At 45.4% G+C, this 17,217-nt stretch overlaps 1 protein-coding gene across 5 annotated transcripts in view; it reads right to left on the bottom strand.

Moving 5' to 3' along the window:
• Positions 1–2,379: 2,379 nt before the first annotated feature.
• ILDR2 (immunoglobulin like domain containing receptor 2) overlaps positions 2,380–17,217 on the bottom strand; it is a 39,405-nt gene continuing 24,567 nt past the window's right edge. For 2 of the 5 annotated variants that reach the window (XM_079313537.1, XM_079313538.1), the window contains 5 exons: positions 16,862–17,038; positions 11,762–11,875; positions 9,489–9,699; positions 7,565–8,237; positions 2,380–6,714 (listed from right to left, as the gene is read on the bottom strand). In XM_079313537.1, coding sequence (XP_079169663.1) covers positions 6,679–6,714; positions 7,565–8,237; positions 9,489–9,699; positions 11,762–11,875; positions 16,862–17,038 — 1,211 coding nt within the window. In that variant the 3' untranslated portion in view covers positions 2,380–6,678. Of the gene's footprint in view, positions 6,715–6,933; positions 8,238–9,488; positions 9,700–11,761; positions 11,879–16,861; positions 17,039–17,217 lie in introns of those variants that run through there. The other 3 variants (XR_013775247.1, XM_079313536.1, XM_079313535.1) reach the window with 3 other exon arrangements.

The raw sequence follows: 17,217 nt of genomic DNA, 5'->3' as shown, positions 1-17,217 counted from the left end.
CATAGGGTACCTGCAATTTTTTGTATGAAAATGCTGGGCAGAATGTTTTTGTATGTTATCCTGTGAATTATGAAGGGTGTGCTGCTCCACTGGAAAATATTTGGTTTATTGCCCATTAATCAAAAGAAACGGGTTGAAAACTACTCATGTAGATTGCTCATATCTTAACAAAAATTGGGCAAATTATTTGCCTGCAGGATAATAAAGAGGCAGATTGGTGGGAGCTTTTCCTGCTTTTATTCACCATGGTGACAACTCAAAGGCAACAACTTCGACACTGTAGGCATGGCAAATGTACAATGCTTGGTAATTGGGGATGTGGATGTCTCCCAAAAAGCTATAAAAGTGTTACATTTTCATTATAGAGTATTGTTGCATTCTTCACCCCCTCATATTGGAAAAGTTCATTACAGGGGAGGACAATCTAAGTAAAATAACAGCAGCAAAGAAAGCCACTCACTCAGTGTGTAATGGCTGGGAAATGGCTGTGGTGGGCAGCAAACAGAGGCAGGAAAAAAGCCCAGCCCATCTGTAAACAGCAAGAGGATTGAACCCCTGGGCCAGGGCTTAAATTTCCCTGCACTGAATTTTGCTTTCAAGCCAAGCCTGTCGAGTTCTAGTTCACACCTCTAGTTCACATGCAGGTAATAGCACCTTGGAACTCCATTTGCTCTCTGACTCATTAAATGCTGCTCCTCTCTGCCACTGCTCTCACCAAAGACAATGAAACCTGACTGCATTTGCTTCTGCTGTTTACACCCCACAGCTCTGACTGCAGCTGCCATGGGGCTGAAAACAACACTGACCTGTTTTGAAATAATGTTCACCTTTAATTTATAAAATGTTTCCAGTAATTCCCCTGTTTGGGCTTGAGAGAATACCTGGAGAGCTTGGGATTTTGTTGCAGGCATTCTGTAATTTTTGTTTTTATAGGGGGTAAAAGTGCCTTTTTACAAAATGCCACTCATTCCACTTCCAAACTGCTTGGAACCCCTGGGCACCACACTGAAGGCTGACTGGAAACAGCCAAAAGAAAGCAGAGGGGTCAGAGAGGCATTACAAGCATGACCAAAAATGACAGGCAAAAGGGAGAGGAGGTGATGGCCTCCCCTGGCAAAGGCCCCTGTGCAGGCAGGGGTGAATGTCAGCAAGAATTATAAAGGTCACAAGAGAATTCATATGGGAATCATGGCAGGTTCCTTCCTTTAGTATTAGCTAATTTTGTTCTTTAGATTTTTGCTGTTTCTAATGCTGGTAAATCCAGCTGGCATTTTTGAGATCACATCAAAATGGTAGCTGTTCCTTCACATTATGCAACAGGTATCTTTTCAGATATTCCAGGAAATGAGAAAGGGACTTTAGGAGCCCCAGGTGACCATGAGGGTGGTTTCAACATCTCAGCTGTCATAGAAAGCATGTACAGCCTGATGGAGATACCAACCCCAGAGGTTTCTGGAATTACAGGGGGAAATCTGCAGCACCTGGCAGATGCCAAAGGCATCTTTACTCCTGGATTCTAGTGTGCTCCAGTAAAAAATGGGCTAAAGCCCCTTTAGCTTTTATTGCCACATGCTCCAAACCCTGTACTTGGTGACCAAGAAGGGATCCTCACCCATATATTGAGTGAAAGCTACCTGAAGAAAAAGACAGCTCCATACAGTTTCTCAACAATCTCCACATCATTAAAATTATTTTCAGAATAGCCCAGGCATGATGAACACCCTGGTACTGTGTACCTGGCACAGTTTGTGGCAAGGTTTGACTTGTGACTGCTCCTTCCCTGGGATCTCTGCCAGCAGCTGTCCCTTATCTCTCAGAGATACAGCTCTGGGGTGCACTGCTGATGCCACCCCTGATCCAACTCCTGTAACAAAGGTGGGGATGTTAAAACTTCAGTCCCCTGTATCATATACCAGCACAAAGGCCTGAGTGACTGTGGCTCATTTATAAGCTGTTTCAGCTTATAAATGTTGAGAGTTTCTCAAAAATTTGAAGTATTCAAAGTGCTAATTTTGTTAATTTTCCATTTCAGTGGAAATTGAGTGTTCTGAGGATGTTCACACTGAAGCCACCCATTGAAACTTCTACAATGTACTTTAAAGGAATTATTAAAGGGATTGATGAGAAGTCATTAGCATTGGTATTTATTTTCCCATTCCATTATGTCAAAACATTTTTTTTTTCAGTAGCCATGATTACTTTTTTTGACAGTGCAGCCAAATCTACTGCTGAAGCCTGATCCTGTTTTTGCTCTAGGGGCTTTTTTAAATTTTTACAGGATTGTCTCATTATCTCTTTTCTTAGCAAGTCACTGTTGTGATGCTGTGATTTTAAAACCAGAAAACTCTCCATGTCCTTGACATGACCCAGACATCTGTATCCAGCAAGAAAAGGATTTTAATTTTATGCCAGCAATAAAAATTCATCACTGGAAAACTTGTAATTTGAGACCACATAATAACCAGGCTCATTATTTCCCAGGGCCAGCATTCTGCAGGTGTTCTAAAAGATGGCACAGACACAAACCATTACTCCTCTCTGAAACTCAGCTTCTCTCAAGCTGTCTGTCAGTCTCTGGCTCCCTGCTCCTCTGCTGCAGGAGTCACAGGTCATTAGGGTTGTGTAGCTGTGAAGATGCTTTAGTCACCTCTCACTTCTCAATTTGGTCCATTTCCTGCTGCTGCAGACACAATTCTAATGGGAAAAATAAAGGTGGCCTGAGGACAGACATGATCAGTAACTGAAAATTCCTGCAGATTTTTATAGAGAGATACAAAACCCAAAATTTTGGAGCAAGGTTGCTGCTGCTCAGATCTGACTTCAGGGAATTAAGATCTCCATTTTGTTTTCTGCAGCTGAAACTTCTATTATCTGGTAAAACTCACAGAAATCACTAGTCATAAAATCTTCAGTACTTTTCCAGGTACTTGGATTCAAGAGATGTTTCCAAATTCTCACAAACAATTGTTTGTACAATTAAAACAGTTTTCTTAAAAGAATTAGCTTGCAACTACTTATTTATAAGCTAGATACACAAATGGCAACTTCTTACACACAGTGTACAGATGCCCTAAAGTACCAGCACTGAACAAACAAAGCTGACTCAAATAAATGAAGACTGGTATTTTTAATACACACAACTCATTCCTGAGGGCTTGATCAAATAAACTACAGTGACCAAGATAAGGGACAGAACATAACTGAAATTAGAAGATTGTAATGCTCAGGCTTCCAGTATGATTTAAAAGACAGAGGTATTCAGAGACTGTAAAACCACTGGTTTGGCTCCTTTCTGGCATAGTCAGATGCACTTTCAAATTTCTGTGTCAACTGTTTCCTGGGTCTGATGGAAATGAAAGCAGGCTAAGCTCCCTTGAAATTCATGGCACAGGGGTTGCCAAGGCTTTCAGACTAACAAAACATCAACTTGCTAGAATCCTGATATGTCAGAAATGAAATGTTTGATTTACAACAGCATGTAGTGTGGCTCTGCAGCTCTTCTCAAGGCCTCAGAGACCTCAGATGGCAGCCACCTGCCCACCTCTTGCTAAATGGGCTGTGATTTTCCTAAGAACACACAATTAATGGCAAAAAAAAGATGAAAATACTTAAAATGTTAAGTCTCTCCAGCCATAATACAGGTGGATGGTACGTGCAGTTGCTAAGTTGCTCTCCCTGTTTGAAAAGTCATGTCACTCAGGCAGCCATGTCCCCAGTGACTTGGTAGAAGGGAAACAACAGACCTGTTTTAAAGGAATAAAAAAAGAAGGAGGCCCTGGATACTCTTGATCAATCATCCTCATCCCTGTGCCAAGAAAGATCCTCCTGGAAGACATCTCAAGGCACATGGATGGAGAGAAGTGATTAAAGATAGCTGGCATGGCTCCACCAAGGACAAATCACACCTGCTCACTTGGAGTCCTTCTATGACAGTGACTGTACTGGTGGATAAGGAAAATCCATCTGATGTCATACACCTTGACTTCTGGCCTTTGACACAATCCCACACTGTTTCTAAACTGGAGAGAGATGGGTTTGATGGATGCACTACTTGATGGCCAAGGAATTGGCTGGATGGCCACATCCAGAGCATCAGTCAATAGCTCAGTGTCACTGAAGGCAAGGGATGCCATCCAGAGTGACCCTGGGACAGGCTTGAGGAGAGGGCCCATGAAAACCTCACAGAGTTCAACACAGCCAAGTGTGGGGGGCTACAGCTGAGTCAGGGCAACTCCTGGTATTGGTACACACTGGGGCAAGGATGCACTGGGAGCCCTGAGAAGGATGTGGGGAACTAGATGATCTTTAAGGTCTCTTCCAAACCATTCCACAATTCTATGATTTTATAGTGGTGAAGGCTGGACGTGAGCCAGCCACATGTTCATATCCTGGGCTGCATCAGGTGAGTGACCAACAGGCCACAGAGTGGAATTTCCCTCTCCTCCCTTCTCTTGAGACCCCACACAGAGCACTCTGTACAACTCTGGGGCCACCCACACAAAGACATGTTCCTGTTAGAGCAGGCCTGGAGGAGGGAGACAAAAATGGTCAGAGGGACTGGTACACTTCTTCTATAAAGACAGATTGAGAGAGCTGGGTCTGTTAAACCTGGAGAAGGCTCTGAGGAGACCTTAGAGCCTTCCAGTGCCTAGAGGGACCTACAAGAAAGCTGGAGATAAACTTTTTACCAGGGCATTGATTTTCAAGTGAAAGAGGGTAATTTTAGATTAGATACAAGAAAGAAATTCTTCACTGTGAAGGTGGTGAGACACTGAAATAGGTTGCCCACAGAAGCTGCAGATGTCCCATCCCTGAAGGTGTTCAAGGTCCAGTTGGACAGGGCTTTAAGCAACCTCATATGTGAAGGACATCTCTTCCCATGGCAGGAGGTTGAAACTTTAAATCTTGGAATGTTTAAAGGCTACCTCCTGCATAAACAATTCTGTAATTCCACAACTGCATGTTCCTGCTGGCTAATCCCTCTCTAGCCAGGAAGGCCCATGACTGGGATTTCCAAAACTACAGTAATCACTAGAGGAGTGTAGGAGAACATCATTCTTTCATCAATTCACCTTCTCACATGAAAACTGTCAATAAATCTATGGAGATTGTTTCCTCTCCCCTGAGCATTCCTGGTGGGTGAACTATCTGGCAAAGGAGCATTACAGAAATTAATGTATCACTTTTATGGAGAACTGCAGTGATGTTAATATACCTTGTGTTCCAAACAGTATTGCCAGTTTGAGCATCTGAGACCAGACATCTTCCCAAATTCCCAGAGGAACAACAAAGATGTCATTTCAGAGGCTGATAATGTCCATAACACAACAGGGCACTAAGTTGTTTCTTGGTGTAATAGAAACACCTTAAAATGGACCTTAAAATGTCCCCCATCATCTTCTCTCACATCATGATTTTAGCAGCTAAATAAATGACAGCATAATACCTTATGAAAACCAGAATGCCAGGCTTCCAAATGGTGTGAAGCACTCACTTCTAAATAAAGCTATTCCTGAGACAACAGCCACTAAAACCACATCCCAGCCAAAGTGAATGGAATGGGTATAAGTGAAAAGTGTGACTTTCAAAGCTTGTATCCATCCACAGTGCTTATTCTTTTCCCACTGATGTTGCTGCTCTCTTCAGTAGTAGTTTCTTCTGGGAAACTATTCCCAGAAAGGAGTGATACCAGTGGCACAGGATGAAGGTTTGCAGCTGCCCTCTCACTGGGACTGTCCCCTTTTTGCTTCCTTGAAACAAAAAGGCCACTCACTAGAGTGGCAGAGGTGTCTGGTGGTGCTGGAAGCAGAGCACTGGGAAGGCTGGAGCACTGCTATTAAAACACTGGAGTAGGTACTCCAGCTTGAAGCTCCACAGGGTCACAGTTGAGCTGCAAGGAAATGTAACAGCATCAAAAAAAAACATGGCTGGGGGCAGGGAGGAAACAAATCATGCTCTCATCACAATAAAAGCTACTTTGACCCATTTTCAAAACAATACATCAATCTCACCTGCAACTCTCATCACACAATGAACAGATCTAAATATATAGAACAAACCAGCTCATAATTGTATCTTTCCCATTCAGCCCTTATCAAGATAACATCTCATCAGTCATTTTCTTACAGTGTCTGAAAGGATGTGGATTTTCTTTCATGATTTAGGGACTGATCAGCTGGAGGCAGTCTGCAGTTGTAAGAACAAAGCCTCCCCCCAGCATGGGGGTTATACAAAAAAGGCTTTAAGCATGGAGATAATTTTGATCCAAACAGAGCACTGAGGAGACAGAGAGAGCAAGAGGTACACATGCCTCCCTCTGCACATGGGGCAGGCAAGAGGCACAAAGGCAGCCTCACTTGTAGTTCAGGGCTGCAGGGGCAGTAGGGACGAGGCTGCTGTCCAATGCAGAGTGGAGGGCACTGGAAAATAGGGTGCCAAAGAGAGCCCCAGCCTCATTTTCTTGGCAGGCTCCCAGAGCCTCTCAGATTGAGTGCTGTCCATTGGAGTCTGTCTCTTACAAAAGCCTCAGTTCTCCTGGATGAAACAAAAAATTGAAACAGTCCATGGCTGATGGCTGCAAAGGTTCACAGAGGCATGTCTTGCTTGTTGCTCTGCATCTTCTCCCCTGCAGTCACCTCATGATATCCAGCCCATCAACATGACAGGTCCACAACAACTTCAAACCACAAGGGACATCCTTGTTGGGAAATCATTCTGAGAGGAAAGAGAGAAGATTAAATGTCAACAGGAAAGCTCTCATTGGAACAGACAAAGGGACAGACAAGGCTTTGACAGAGACACAGCTAAACAGCAACAGCTTTGTCCACTCACAATCCAGTCCTCTCTCCCACAGCCAAGCTACTCTAATGATAAAGTCTCCCTCATATAGACTTCCCCAGCTGGGTTAGATGGGGAAGACCCCCTTCCCCAGCACCCATGAGCTCATCAATCCTCACTAGCTTGGACTGTGGCAGGTTGTTCTTCACTTGCTGGTACCCTGGATGAGGAATGCCTTTGGCATGATGGCCCCCACGGAAGCCCATGGGCCCATGCACCCATGGGAGTCTGTGATCTCACCCTTTTCAGAAAGATGTCTCTTACACCATCCCCTGCTACCAGCCCTGTACCAGTCCAGAAGAACAAGAGCCTCTCAACCCTTCCTTAACAAGGATCAAGGCCAAAGCAAAGCTCTATAATATCTGTAAGGCCTGGGTAGCTTCTCTACCACAATCCTCCTGAACTCTATTAGATAAACTTCCACCACCTTGAATTATCAGGCCACAGATGCCGAAGACATCCCTTACCTCCCTAGTCCTAGCACATCTGGCTTTCCCCTCCATCATGGACTCCTGTGTCCATGGAGCTCCATGGAGGAATTAGGAGTAGGAATATAGGAGTTCTGGCTTCCTACCCCCACAGTTCCTTCATTCCCTCTTTCCCCCAGGGAGTGACACCCAGACTCCAGGTGTTACCCTCCTCAAAACCCATCAGCTCTGCTTAGTAACCCTGCCTGGTGGCTCTCCGCTCAGCCTATTTGGACCAGGACCACCAGACATGGCCTCACTGTTTTCTTGGGGTCCTTTTTCCTCTTCTTGTCAGAGGCATTGAGGTAGGCCTGTTCCCTGGCCCTGTAGGAAGGGCCTCGGCTCAGCTCCCTCTCGCTGTAGGGAGGCAGGCTGTCCTCCTCCTCCTCCTCCTCGTCCTGCTCGGGGGACGACGACTGCGGCGGCGGCTGCGACTTCTCGGCCTTGTAGGTGGAGGGCGGCGACCAGGCATAGTAGGAGCCGCCTCCCCTCTGGCTGGGCTGCGAGCTCAGCTTCGAGGGGGTGGCGCAGCGCTCGCCGCTCTCGTCGTAGCTGCGGGATTTCCTCTCCAGCACGCTGCTGAGGTAGGAGTGATCGTACTTCTGGCTGCCCCCGGGCGTGCGGCTCACTAGCCTGGGCAGGTGCTTGTCGTCGTGGGCGCGCCGGCGGGGCGGGCTGTAGGACCAGCCGCGCTCCGCGTCGGGCGGGTCGCGGCCGGGCCGGCAGCGCTTGCTGTAGTACTCCTCCATGGAGCCGTCCTGGCGCGGCGGCCGCCCCCCGTGCGGCTCCAGGCGCCGCAGCTCCTGGCTGTCCGCCCGCCGCGGCCGCTGGCTGTAGGACTCGGCAAAGGCCGCCAGCTCGTCCATGGACACGGCCGGCACTCCCACCGAGAAGCTCTTGCGGGACAGCATCTCCGACTTGGATCTCTGCTGGCTGCAACCGGAGCAGGTGGTTAGAGGGCAGGATCAGCCGTGCTCATCCCCTCGGCTGCCGGCACTGACAGTGGAGGGAAACAACCCCTCCCTCCCTGGGCCCCTTTTTATCATCTTCTCTGGCCATTACAGGCCCAGGAAGAATCTTAAAGTTGATTTTTTCAATTTGGCTTTCTCAGGCTCGGCTGGGATTTTTCCCAATCTAGAGCGTCTTTCTCTACTGTAAACATAAGAGAAAGAATTATAACAAAAGATAAACACCTGCTGCTGGATCTGTGAGAAAGCCTGGAACAAGAGGTGTGTCCTTCTCTGACCAATGAACTGTCTGTATTTTGTTATGCACAGTGTCTTATTTAAAGCAATGGCTTCCTTCAATAAATTGCTCTTTCTTGCTCTTGCATCGTGCAAGAGAGTACCATATTATAGTGTCCTTTCGCCACTCTGTAACCCTTATACAGTAACAATCTTACATAGGAAGAGATCTATCACATCCTGGAAATCCCAGGTTCTCTCTGCTGACTGTAAAGGCAGCTTAGTGCAGATGGCTCAGGTTCTTCATGTCTAATGTTACCTGAGGTTACCCCCAGGTCGCACCTCCCCCTGTACTCCAATATGCAGGGCTGGGCCTGCTTCTCCTTCATCCTAGAGCTTGTAGGTGTATATCCTGCTGGGAAAAACCAAGAACCCAGCTACTGAAGCCCACAGCAGGGCAGTTTTGAAGCAGGTTTAAAGACAGTGAGCTAGCACAATAGCCCAGTACTAAAGGAAGGAAATCCCTGTTGTTGCTTTTGGATACTGGGCTGCTTGAGGGAAGGTTGTGCTGTCTATCTTTTAGGCACCAGAGTGCAAGTCCTTTAGGCCTGGAACACCAGCCTAGCTGCACCAAAGCAGAAGGGTGTGACTCCTATACAATAAAGCACACCAGCACTGGGAATTGCTGCAGGCATCAGGTCCAGAGCTCAAGAGAAAGACTTGCACTTTCCCACTATGGGAAGGGTGGTTTGGCTCCCTATTGATCCCACTCTTACATCCCACTGCGACTGGGGCTTGCACCTAGCTTCACCCAGCTGGCTTGTGGCAATCAGCTTCATTCTGACCTCATCTAATGACACATCCAGATTTCCTATTTCTCTCCAGCCCCTCTCTCCTGCTAAGCAGAGCAAGGGCAGCAGGAAACAGGGATGAGCTACCAGTCCATCTGTCCCTTCTGCTTCCTTCACCGCTTTGCCAGACCCCGACAGGCGTCCCTTACCTGTGCCAGTAGCTGTCTCTCTCATCCCTGTAGTCAGACACAGCCTGTGACCTGGAGGTGCTGCCTCCCCCCACGGCTCCTGCCCAGTACTCGGCGTCGCCGTCCCGGTCCCCCGCGGGCGGCAGAGGCTTCCTGCGCGCCTGCCGGTACGGCTGCCGGAAATTCAGCTCCTCCTCGTGCAGCGAGCTCAGCTCCGACACCGTGTTGTTATCTGCAGGGGGCATGCAGGAAAGGAATCAGATGGGCATCACCTGGTGGCAGACAGGCAGGGATGCTGAGGGTATCACAAATGGCTGCTGGAGTCTGTGAATTCTTCAGAGAGAAATCAGAGTGCAGGGATTGAATAAGTTTTAGAGTGAGTTCTAATGCTTTTAGTAAGTGAAAGGTTTCAAATGCCACAGTAGTAGTGAGTATTCTAGTGAAGGTTAAAACACACTGATATCCTCAGTGGAGGTTCCAAGCCCACAGCTGTAGACAGGACTTGGACAGAATAGAGTTATAGTAAGAATATTGCTGACATTTCATAGATAGAACAAGATATAGTGTATGCATAGTGTTACACATAACCTGGTGTGCTAAGGAACTAGAATTCTAATAGGTTAAGGAGTAGTGGTTTGAGTTTACATCTTAGCTTGTTAGAAAAATCCTATATAAGACTATGTATTGGGAAAGTTGTTGCTTTTAGCTATTCAGCTTTTAGTCATTGTTGCTTTAGCCATTCTAGCTTCTAGCCATCTTCTTATTGCTAGCTGCTTTGCCATTGCCTTTTGCTATTGTTTGTCTGCTTGTCTGTTGAGACTGATGTGCTTTGTACTAAGATGTGCTTTGTAATAAATAACCTTTTAAACTATTAGCTGCTTTACTTGTTTAGAAGACTACTCAACAAGTAAGAGCCTAAGAACTCAGAGTAGGAGCATCCAGAGTTTGATGCCTTAGAGCACCCAGGGGTCAGAAAGAACCCCCACAAATAGCATGAGGTGCCTGGGTTCCACCTGAGCACAGCCTTCAGGAAGAATTTCCCCTCAATGGCATGAGTGAGGCTCCCTGCCCTTGCAAGGTGGTCACCAGGCTTGGTAGGAGACCACTACAGCACAGAAGTTGTGCCACCTCCCCTTTTCCTGGTGTGAGACAGGCTGGCTCTGATTTGGCCTGACTTGCTCAGCTATAACAAAAGCAACCTCCTCAAAAAAAGATTTAAAAAAAAGTAAAAGACTGTCTGAATCACTGTCAGTCTCTACCTCATCAAGCACGCTGACATCTGTAGGCCTGACATACCAATCTGCAGAGGTCTTTTTATAGTAAATCTTGTGGGTGGAGAAGACTGTGTGCTCAGCAGTGACTGTTTTAGAAGTATATATAATTTGTTCGTTATGCCTAATCTGTACAGAGCTTTGATGTAGTGTCATTACTTAAAGTCCTTCCCTTCAATGATTTTCAGGATCCCACACGTCTGTTTTAAGTGAGCCTCTAACAGTGCCTAACATGGGCCAGCTCTGTGTGCTGCCCACAGGAACTGAGCCCTCTTCAGAGCCACTGTCCTCTGCACACAGCAGCCACAGGACACGGAGCAGCACTGCAAACCCTCCCCACACACCTTGTCCCACCCTGCACCTCTGCCTCCTAATGTGGATAAATCCTCACCTTGGTTTGTATTCCGACACACATTAAGTGCAGTCTCAGCCATTATTTAAGGAAATATAACTTAGAGGCTATGGGAAGACACTGAGCAGTTCCACGCAGAAGCTCAATTATGAGTTTGCACCACGTCCCTCTTCACCACCTTGCTCCTTCTGCAGGGCAACAGCCACCCTAAACAAACTTCCTGCTTCCCTGAAACCATGCTGTGGTCACTGCAGCCCGCAAAACACACTTTCAATAAAATCATCCCTCTCTTATCTTGCCATGCTGGGAATTTACAGACACCACATTCTGAAGAAATTGTGAAAGCAACATCCCAGCTGTTATCACACCACAGGCTGCAGAAGATATGAGTAGGGACTTGGTTTTCAGATGCTGATGATCCCAAAGTTTAATTATATGAGTGGACAATTTTCATGAGCTTTTCAGTATCACTCACTTTTCTCTAAGAATGATCAGCTAAGCACCAGACCTTGAAAGTCAGAACATACCTGTAGATACCTAAAATCTAGACTTCTGTCCCAATTAGCTTATCCTGAATATCAGGGGCTAGGGGCAAAGCAAGTAAACATTTAATTATGAATTTTTCCCAGACAGTGGGAAAAAAAAAAAGTCAAACCATGTTTGTTTCTCACATCGATCTCGCATCCTCCTAGCTGGGTCAAACTGAGCCAACTCTTTCTCGACATAGTACAGCACCTTCATGGAGTCCCTGTCCTTGTCAGCCTGGATCCTGTACCCCTTGCGCACTGCTGGGGAGAAAAAAGAAAACATGTGAGGAGAACCCATGTAAGAACAAGGAGCCTTTCCCACAGCACTGCCTCCATAGCTGAGCTCACGTCTGCAGGCAGGTAGGCTGCGTCAAAACACACTGAATCAGCTGCTGCTTTAGACAAGAAATTCAGCTGCAGTGTGGGATGTGAAGTTGTAAGAACTTGCATTGTTTTAAAAGTTTGCAAATGCCCAATTTGTACAAGGCAGTGCTCCAGTGATAGACACTGAGAATGGTGGGACATCCTCAGAGCACCTCAGCCTCCCTTGTGTGAGACAGGTTCGCTCTTTGCCCAGCTAAAACATTGCCACAGAGTGATTCCAACTCCCACAGATGATGGCAGAGAGAAAAGCAGAACTTATTTCTCTTTCCTCAGCACTACTGAAAGGATTTGTCATGGTATGGGAGAAGCAGTCCCCAAAGATCAGCCTTTCTCTAAGCTCTCAGTCTGCAGGAAAAGCAGGTGGCTGAGCATTTGGGAGTTGGCACTGTGTAAGACCACTCCACCCTCCCACCCCCATGAATTTTCCTCACACAGGTTGAAGAGTGTGTGGCAGAAGCTCCAGAGAATACAGAAACACACACAAAGTTCCACAAAGCACATCACACTGCTTTGAGATTTATACTGACTCCAGGGATGAGGCCAACCAGGTCACTGGTAGCTGTGAAACTGCTCTGGGATTCTTTAAAAGCTTAACTTTACAGAAAAGGTACATATATTATACATGATATGCTTGACTTCTGGGAAGTTTGGACAGCTTTTTGACTTGTCTACGTGCCTGTGTGTGAAAAAGAAGGCTCTATACACCTGGAGCCAAAGCTGATTGAACTCTGGCAGGTTAGGACCATGCACACTTGACCTACTAAAAATAGCTACAAACAGCCTGACTACTTTAAGGCAGGTCTATGGTCAGCAGAAACTCCATCTTTCCACTGTTTCTTTGAAGAAAATAAGGTTTTTATAGCAGACTATTTAAGAAAAGTGTCATCCTGGAACTATTTCAGGATTGACAGACATGCAGGTCTAGGTACAGGAGAGGACTACAACCCCTCAAATTCAGCCTTATTAGAGAACCATCATAAAGACAATTCACTCAGCACTACAAAATGGAGCCTGTCTCACTTTCATGGGGTTAACACGTTCCCTTGTGGGAATACTGCAGTGTTGCATGAATGTTCCTGCTGGGGAACAATTTAAGCCAACCTGTTCCTTCTGCTTTATCCCTCACCACCTCAACACATCAAGCTATTAACATATGGGTTCGGTAGTACGGCACATAGTATGTGCTGTGTGGGCTGAGCAAGGATTTGGCAGAGGTATTCTTAGGAACCTCCTGTCCTAAACTGCTGTGCCTGTGTCTGTGCACTAGGAAATAACCATGCTCTGCTTCAGGAATGGCTGTGCCATAGAAATGAGTAGAGCAATTCCTCCCACGGCCCCACAGATTGCTTCAGATCAAAGTGCTTTGCTGTGGGTTTGCACTGCACGTGTGTAAGGTAAGTGATTACATTTTGAGATATTACCTTGTGTGTCTGCACCTGGGAATGGTATAGGATCTAAAAATACAGTAGGGGTCTTTCAGGGTCCTTTTTTTAATGTGCCTCAGACAGCTCAGCTGACAGCAGAGTGTGGTTTATTATCCCTGTGAGTGAGTGCACAGTGGCTGGAAATGCAGACAGTGGTTTACAGAACACAAGGAATCCTGCCTCTGCCTCCTGAAGTGGAAACACAGCTGGTCTCCTCAAGTGAGGCTGGACTGACTGGCCTCAGAAGTGACAGCTCTGCTCAGCATGAGCAGTAAGGGCAGCTCTCCACCTCCCCACCATGGCTGGTACCTCACTTCTGTTTGGTACTGTGCCAGGAAAGAGGCCTCTCACTATTCTTCCTTCTAATGTGCTCATTTATACACAGGCCAGCAAACCACTCTGACCTACTCATAACCTTTGGGGAACTTGAACAGGCAGCTCCCAGACTCTGTCTCACCAGAGCCACTGCTCACACTGAACCTGTGCCAAACATCAATTTGGGCAACCTCTATAGCTCCTGGAACTGATGGAGAATTAACTAAGCTTCATGCTAGCTTCATACTAAACTAGCTATTGCAGCTGTGTATCAAATTTAATTTCTTGGTTAGTTCTACAAGTATCTAGAAATTAATTCTGGATTTAAATCTGCAAAGGTGACTGTGAACAGCTCATAAAAAGCATTTTCCACTACAGAGGAAGCAGTTTTTGTCTGTGTTTGTTTATTAAATACTTCCCATAATGATATTAAATGTTCAACTTATTAAATCTCTTTGTTATTACTTCAGCTGAGAACCAAAGATATTGGTTCTTCTTCATACTCTTCATCTGTAAATTGCCATGATTTTTTTAATCAGGTCTGAATTATTTTAAGCCTATTTTAATTATAAAGAAATTAAGATGCAGAATGTTGACCACATGTCCAGAACCACTTGCTGAAGTCAAAGGGAATGGAACATTCTTCCCATACTTTCTTCTCTTCAGTTCATAAATTTCTAATGTTGAAATTGTATTTAACTAGACACTATTTTTATTTTTCTGTGGGTGGAACCAACTCAGCCAAAACTGTAAGCTGTCTCCCTCCCCAGAAAGAACAGCACTACTATTTTTTTTCAGATAAGTATGTCTAGGAAGTAAATGATGTCTCATCCTTATACCCTTTTAATGGTAAAGATCTAGGACCAAAAGCTTCCCTGTATGCAGAGTTTAAAGGATCTATGCAAGAGCCTCTGGGTAACCACTGCATTTACAATAGAGCATAAATCCTAACTTATCTGTTGTCAATATTCTTCTAAATAAGAGAGCTAAATGTTTTGGGGTTATTTTTCCTTCATTCAGCCCTGAGTTTAGGATAGAGTTCCTAGGCTTGATCTGAGCTTTGCCACATAGCTTTTATGTAACCCCAGACAAATTTTCTAAATATCCTCAGGCCTGAGTTTGCTCACTAGATCCCCTCACAGGGGTCATCTATAAACACAGAATATATCTAGGGCAAAGGATGTCGTTTTTAGCCAGAATTACAGAATCCTCCAGTCTCTGTCTCCCAGCACTTTCAATCCCATTTATTTTAAATGGACTTGACAGAAAGGTAGAAATCCCAAAGCTACAAGGTTTCACATGAGACCTACAGCAGCTGTGTGGAGGACACAGAGGCTTTTTATTATCCTTCTGAGAAAGGCTTTTATTATAAACTCAACCATTACCTGTTTTGTTTAGCTTGCTGCCTGGCCAACAAGCAAATAAGTAGCTTGGAAAAGCCACACAATGTTTTCTCTTCTACAGCCTGTCATTAGGGGATATTCTGGCATTGTGGAGGACCTTAAGAGCAAAAGAACAGTGTACAGGCTATAATTCTCCCTTAGCTCCACAGTTCACACACCTTGAACAGATCCAGACTAAAGGTTATTGCAAAAAAATATTAACTAATTTTTAAAAAAGTTTAAGAATCTCTGCTGTCTTGCCACAAAGGTTAAAGCCCTGTAATAACATTTTTATTTGCCCTATATACTATTTCCTGCCAAGTCCTGAGGTAAGGGATTGAGTCCAGACACCTGATTTGGATGCATTACATATTAAATGCATCCTTCTGTGTAAGGATCATGGGGTCCTAAGAGCCATTCCATTTGGCTACCAAATGCATGCACTGTTTTTTATTCTGAACTTGTGCTCTGCTAGCAGAGACAAGACTGGGAGGAGTGATCTGACTCTTAAAAAATCCCTGGAGTTCCCACAACCAGCACCACACTCTACATGCAGTGACATTTTTTACAGGAGAAAAAAATTGAAGCACTGGGGTGTCATTCATCATTTTCTGACAAAGGTTTTTGAATTGGATACATTCTGAGTTGGATCAGTGATTGATTTATTTCCTGTTTCAAAATGCTCCATTCCAGAGCTCCGTTTTCATTTCAGTGGCCAAAAAAAAAAAAGTATGATTGCTGAAAGAAAATATTTTTTGTAATTCCAAAAAGGTAATATACTGACTGGGGCAGAAGGATGTATAGGGTTGTTTCAGAAGCTTAATTAATGATGCTACTTAATCTTGTCTTTTCAGATGTGTTTTATCAACACATTGTCATGAGTTCATTTAACAACTGATACTTAGTGTGGTGCTTTGAAATCAGACATGTAGCTGGGTGAGTGATGACTCCACATTGGTGAGAGTCATTTCTGCTGCAGAATGTTTGAATTTAGAGAGCCACTCTGACCCTGAAATGCATGTGGCTAAACAGCTGCCCTCTTTTCTCCTTGATGGCAGCTTCCTCTGCAGCAGCAGAAGTGACCCTCCCCAAGACAAGAGGCATAACACTGACACTCTAGTTCTGACACTCATCCACATCTTCTTTCTAGTCAGAAGCCTTTCATCACTCACATTTCACAAATATACAGGCTGAACAAAAAAGAGTGACCTACTGACTTCTGTACAGTAGAGGACAGGGTCCAGCCCCAAGAGATCTTGGGCATAAATATTAAGGGATTACTTTGCCCAAAATGCCATGCTGCAGCAAAAACTGCTGCCAGAGTCCAAGCAGTGCCATACAGAGGGCTGGAAGGATGGTTTACTGAGAGAAAGCAGCTTGCAAAGGATCAGCTTTAAGGGGAAAATGGCTCCTGCCTCTGCTCCCCTGAAATCATTTTCATCCTTTAGTCCACTGCAAGCAAACATCTGCAGCAGTAATGAGAGGGGTCCTGTACAGGAACTTGGCTTCCCATTCCCTGCTGACCTAATTAGGCACCCACAAACTGACTTGTGTTGATGGTCCCAGAAAAGTTAGACCACGAGGCCCTAATGCAAATGTCATTGTCAGAGACAGGATTAAAATGCAGCTTCTCTGTGTTTCTTCTCTTCACACCACTCAATCACTGACAATTGTTCCTCCCCTTCCCAGCCCCACTCCCAGTAAAAGGACTGAATGTTGTGCCTGGCACTGCAAATTACCATTCTGGCTTCCTCCACTGGCCTCACTTGGGGCTAAAGGAGGGGGGTGTGACTTATCCATCAGCACAGCAGGAGATGGGACACCAGCAACAGGAACACTGGGGATGTAGTATGGACCTGGCATGGCAGAGACTGCAGGAGGGTATCCAGCTTTTGCTGCTTTGCCTGCTATATACACTGAAAAAGAAAAAAAGAACAAGAGTCAGCATCACACACCAGCCCCCCACAGGCCCTCTGGACACGTGGATGAAACCTGCACCAACATCAGTGGCAACCCCACAAATTAATTAACAAGGACCAACCCAAATTTCTCTAAGCCTCAAAGGGTACTGAGGGGAGTTTAAAATATGCACTGC

This window comes from Erithacus rubecula (assembly GCF_903797595.1).
Source record: "Erithacus rubecula genome assembly, chromosome: 1".
Lineage (NCBI taxonomy): Eukaryota > Metazoa > Chordata > Aves > Passeriformes > Muscicapidae > Erithacus > Erithacus rubecula.
This window is presented reverse-complemented; position numbering and strand designations above follow the sequence as displayed.